General features: G+C 51.8%; 1 protein-coding gene across 1 annotated transcript; it reads left to right on the top strand.

Annotated features, from left to right (window-relative positions):
- The first annotated feature begins 4,781 nt into the window (after nucleotides 1–4,781).
- Nucleotides 4,782–5,728, top strand: LOC100897135 (uncharacterized). Its single transcript, XM_003737435.2, has 3 exons — nucleotides 4,782–4,863; nucleotides 5,097–5,291; nucleotides 5,436–5,728. The coding sequence occupies exons 2-3, from the start codon at nucleotides 5,113–5,115 to the stop codon at nucleotides 5,644–5,646; spliced, it is 390 nt and encodes a 129-aa protein (XP_003737483.1). The 5' UTR covers nucleotides 4,782–4,863; nucleotides 5,097–5,112; the 3' UTR covers nucleotides 5,647–5,728.

The raw sequence follows: 5,728 nt of genomic DNA, 5'->3' as shown, positions 1-5,728 counted from the left end.
AGTTGTTGATGATCGGCCCAAGAGAGCTCGACTCCACGGATCGGCTGTCGATTCGATAAGCGGTGGCACGTAATTCAACCACGGCAGAGAGAAATCTGCGTGATGATTCTTCTCAAAGTAGGAAAATAAAGGCAAGAATTGTTCGTGAGATACTTGCGATCTCCGATGTCCCTCACCGAAGCTGATCTTTCGATTCTTTCACAAACAGATGGCAAGGGCTTACATAATCTGATGTTGACTGCGAAAGATATCTCCTCCGTGGAAGATTATGTCTACTGTCTGAAGACGATAGCAGGATCCCTCACAACGGGAGACGTGGACCAGATCGACAAGATAAACAATCGCTCCGTGCAAAGTCGCCCCGGGCACTGAGCTTCTAGAGGCATTACAATCATCGATGGTCTCATGTAATGCACCACATATCACCACCCTCTGTGTGAACAACGCTTGAGATTGGATACGTTCATTCTGGATTTCGCCTTGGAGTGGCGCGATAGTTGAAGCTTTTCCGTACTGCATATTCGAAATGAAGCGACTTACATGTCAAGAATTCCGAAGGGACCAGAGGATATCGTTTGAAGAGGATACATTCCAGCTCTCTTCCGTTCGTCAGACTCAGGCTGTGAGTCAAGCGCCCGGAGCATTCCGCATACAAACCAATCTCATTTCGGCACCGATGCAATCGATTCGATGAATGTGTTTATCAACAGCGTTGATCAACCGAACCCATTGAAAGCCGGCATTGAACGCGACGCGCGAACGCGTTTCCGAAACCTCGATTTTCCTATAATTTTGAACACGAAGTGACGGTCGATGGCGGTAGTTAGCATTGGACGCGATCAACGCCACACACACGAGGTCTAAAGTGCGTGCGATGGCGATGTCGTTCAAATGGTCTGACAGTCCCATGTTTCCTGTCCTGGGAGGCCATCGGAGCTACAAGTGTCTGTGGAATCCTGGCAGTCCGGAGTACAGAATGGCAAATCTACGCGAGAAGGCTTCGACGTGCATGATCATCGATCTGGACATCTTCAAGTTCACCGCCGCCGATATCGAACAGAAGAAGAAGTCCATCCGGAAGAAGTATGCAGCCAAGCAAGCGATGGTCGTCGATTTTGAAGCTGGGTATTATAGTATTCATTGTCGCATCTATGCGTGCTCAGATCATACTCGACTGCCTGCGAACGGTATGGGTCGTAGCGGATCTTCCCGCGTATTGATATCGAATTAAGGCGGCTGCTCAGCTGTATGAGCTCCCGAACGAACTTCGCTGGAAGTTCCAAACGGAAATTCAATGCCTCCTAAGTTCGGCTCGTTTGGAGGTACATCGGTCCAGGACCTCTGCCGTATTCTGCGAGCTACCTCTACAGCCGTTGGCGACGCCGATGTCGACGCGCTGCTCGATTCCCAAGAGAGGATCTTCGCTTTGCGCTAAGGATATCCTAGTTAAGACATCATTCACAGAAACTCACCCAAATGATGTCCTCCAACGCGTCTTAGATGGCGTCCGAAACGACCGGAAGGAACCCAGAAAACGTGTCGCGGGGCACTCTGTAAAGAGCGCTGAGCGTTGCGATGCTTCCGCCACTCGCGAGATACCGTTGGGTCATCTCCAACCCCGACTTCGATCTCGGCGGCAGCGGTAGTCGGATTCACGTGTCCTTCTCCGCAATCTACGGCACCACCGTCTCGCGTAGAAATTTGGAATGCTCCTGCCTCATTCTTAAATGATTTTCGAAATCTTCGGACGTGAGATACGCCAACTCTTCCGGCAGAATTGCCGAAGCTCCTTGACTTCTCCGGCCTTCGAGACGCGGCCGCACTCACCAGCTTCGAGGAGGAAGGACGCATTTCTACATTCATCTTCACATGAATCTACATAAGTCTACATAAGTCTACATAAGTCTACATGAGTCTACGTAAGTCTACATAAGTCTACATAAGTCTACATAAGTCTACATAAGTCTACATAAGTCCACATAAGTCTACATAAGTCTACATAAGTCTACATAACTCTACACAACTCTACATAACTCCACATTAAAACTCTGCATAACTCCGCGTGGTACCGCATATTCCTGCATATCCCCGCATACTCCTGCATATTCACGCATATTATTGCTTATCCCCGCATACCTCCGCCGATTTCTGCGGATGAATGAATGCGGCGAACGCTACGCAGTGAGAACGTTCCGATATTCGTCCCTCCTCTTGCCCCTCGCGTGACATTTCGCAATCGGCAGAGCTCACCAATTCTGCGTATACCGTCACAAGGTCTCCGAATTTCCGCGAAACTGCTTGGAGCTCCGGGGGCAGGAGCCTCCTAGCATCTCGGAGATCGTTGATGGTCTCAGTGTTTTTCTCACGTGGCAGTCACTGCTCTCCAAGAGCTGTTACGCAGATCGGTATGTTCGGAGTACGCGCGGCTACCGCGAGCCGGCTGGCGAGGACAGTCTTGACAAGGAAAGGGGTTCGCGCTGCCTCGACCGCCAGTGCGGCATTGGGGTCGAGCTCTTCGCAACCGAACTCCCACAATGTCTGGAAATGTACGGCACAGCATTCAACCACGTTTATCCGAGTCGCGCAGCGGGTTAGAATCGGCTGCGGAAGGAGGGGCAGATCCGGTTTCTTTCTGAGTCGTGAAACTCGAGTCGGGGACTGATGGAGTTCCATCTTCATTGGAGGGATAGGGCGGTCCACAAGCGTGAACGATGCGCGAACCTCTTCTGAAGCTCTGCGGAGGCTGTGAGCAGTACACGCGACGTAGATAATCCGGGAATATACAGGGTGTGGCATGATAAATAAGGCGACTGGAAAAAGCTGCGGAACTCAAAGCAGGAGATATTTTGGAATCTCGTTTGCGCCGGAAGTTGCCCGATTCGATGGGGAAGTTTTTCGGTTCTGATAGCTAGGCGCTTCAACTTACGCCAGCGGAAAAACGGCGAAAGTCTTGGCTCGTATATGACACTGGCCGTGTCAATCCAGGAACCGAGTCGCTATTTCGATCGGATGGATAAGTCTCATCGAGGACAATATGTGGTCGATGTGCATTGAGATTCGCTCTCCCTACAAGACCCAGCAGGTGTGCTCCTTCCTGAACGACGCAGGCGTGCAGTCGATCTCGGAATCCGGCCATAAGATACTCCAACACTTCTATTAGGATGTTCTCGATCTCTGAGCGTACAGAATCCGTCAAAGCCCCGAGTCGTCAACCTCGGATCGAATTGCTCATGAGCGACAAGCACATTGAGAGATCGAGGATCGTACGTAGAAATGTCATGTCACAATATAGGCGAATGTTCGGTGAATCGTCATGGTTTTTTTTTCACATAGAGTGGCGAACATCAGGGAAGCTCAGAGCTTACTAGAGAGCTCCGGTAGAAGAGAACCTGGCTTACATCAGAGCTCATTTCAGCTTCCTCCTCTGAGCCATCGAGACACTCGAAACTCAGTCAGCTCCACTTGTCGATAGTCTCAAGAAGGCCCCTGGTGATATTGGGCAATGCATCCGAGACACGTGCGGAGCGACCGTGGATCGCAACGCCGGGAGAATCGCTTCTCTGGAAGCATAGCCCGATCGCCCGGAGGTGTCGCGGAGGGATTGTTCAAAACCGCGAGGTTCGTCGCCTGACGGTGATGCACTCTTGGGCTGCGAAACCGACATCCCATGTTGAATTAATTGCTTGCCCCCCTCTATCCCCGAGCTTTTTCGCTCGAGACCCCGATGGGCTGGAAAGCTCCCGCTACCAGCGGCGACCCATGAAGCAAGAACTCATGCACCGCGCTCGGCGAATTGTACCAGTCATTGGGCCAAATGAGGGGACTCGCTGATTTCGAGCGATATTCACCCGATTCTTCTTCCGGAAAAATCCCCGTCGGCTGAGGTTCTTCCGTGCAGTCCCTCGACGACAACGTCCATTCGACTCGGAGGTGGCGTCGGCGTGAGCTTTGCGCAAGCCCGGTACGAAGAAGGTCGCACAGAGTCGAATGTGGGCGGTGCGGCTCCTATCTCTCCATCATCCTGGGAACCACGCGAATTCCGCCGTGCCCCGGAATGAACTCGTCTGACTCCTCTATCCTGTTGTTCGACCACGGCATCCTCCATCTGAGCGGATGCCTGCCCTAGTGGCCATCTCGATATAATCATTCTCGCCGGACAACCGTCCCTCCTTCTCTTGATGCATCTGCAGTGAGAAGTCCAGCCACTCGCCGTTTCCTCAACTTCGTATGAGTGGTTCACTTGAAGAATCGAGGTGCGCCGTTCGCTGAAAGTACTTCCTGAACAGCCATGACACTATGACACTCATTTGGATTCCGGAGGGAGCGGAGATTTCGATTGACGATGGGAACGCAAGCGAAACTCGATGTCAACGAAGCGAAGTCCCACGAAATCTATTATCATGTTGAAAAAAAAATCGCTTTCCGCGAGAATCGATTTTTTGGAAAAACCGTTCTACGCGAAGCTCGTCTTAGGTCGAGTTTGTCTCGAGCACGCTTGGTTCTATTCGTGGTTCGCTTTTCGCGAGATCCATTGTGCGGAGGTTCCGCGGCCCACAAGCCATGGTTGCGGGAAACAGCATTTCCAGGTTGCTCTGAATGCTAGTGATGCTAGAGGACTGAGATTCATGAATGAGGGGGTTCGGATAGAGTGGTGTCGGAGTAATCGCGACCGGATGCCGCGGCACGTCTGGGACGCGAGACGAGAGACCGATGCACATTTCGCAGAGTCGCCGGGAGCGACACATTCATGTCCTTGTAAGCACCGAGTAGCGACGTACGCGATCGCTCGGAAGGATCCGCAACCGATCGATAGGAGCGGCGCTACCGATGCCGTCGGAGGAGACTCCAAGTCATCCTGCCCCGGCAAGTCTGGCGGTCGAGAACCCCGAGATCTTCGTGCCTCCGCTCTCAGGGAGAGAGTTTCGCGCGAGACCTCTATTTATGCCGAGACTGCACGCACATCCGAGGGGTTCGACGGAAATTTTTTTTTCGCTTGAGCCCGTGCGAGAGCGAAACTCCCTGGTTCTCGCGTTTGCATTTTGTAGACGTTGCTCAGGCGTCTTGACTTTTGAATTTCATCTTCTGTTCATCTCTAGATCGAGCACCGTGGCGATGAGGACTATCGCCATACTCCTGATGTTTTTGTGTGCGTCATCGGAGGCGACGACTCTCCTCCCGATCCTAGGCGGTAAAGAAGCCCTGCGCGCCCTTTTCGGCGCTTACGTTGTCAAGCTGATGTTTATCAGTGCCTACATGCAGGGCTTGCACAGCGGCTATAGGCACGACACAAGGTGAGCAAACCCTCTTCCTGCCTCTCCAAAAATTTCTCGTGCTCGGGATCTGAGGCGGTCGCTCAGCGTGGATTTCGACATTTTGTGCCAAAACAATACCATCCATATTTCTATAAGGGACCGCGTCTTCTGCTCCATTCACAGGAAAGATGAATATGAACAAATCGTCCAGGTTCTCGACGTTCCTGAGGATCTCTACCAGGAGAGATACCTCAAATCGTCACGACCCCAAGTTGGTAAATCGAACAGAGCGGAACGAGAGCTGAAGAGTCGAGACATGTGGAAGAAACTCTTCGGCAGAACTCCGTATCCGGACGCTTCCAGACGATCGACAAAATGGAAGAGTAGATTGTGATAGCAGATTCCATGTTCGATCTCTGGATGAGTTACTCACTCTGCTCCAATAAAAAGTTGTGTTCCATTGCACAAATATTGCT

This window comes from Galendromus occidentalis, unplaced genomic scaffold (genome assembly GCF_000255335.2).
Source record: "Galendromus occidentalis unplaced genomic scaffold, Mocc_1.1 scf7180000075554, whole genome shotgun sequence".
Taxonomy (NCBI): domain Eukaryota; kingdom Metazoa; phylum Arthropoda; class Arachnida; order Mesostigmata; family Phytoseiidae; genus Galendromus; species Galendromus occidentalis.
Note: the sequence above shows the minus strand (reverse complement) of the source record. Positions and strands in the feature narration are given on the sequence as shown.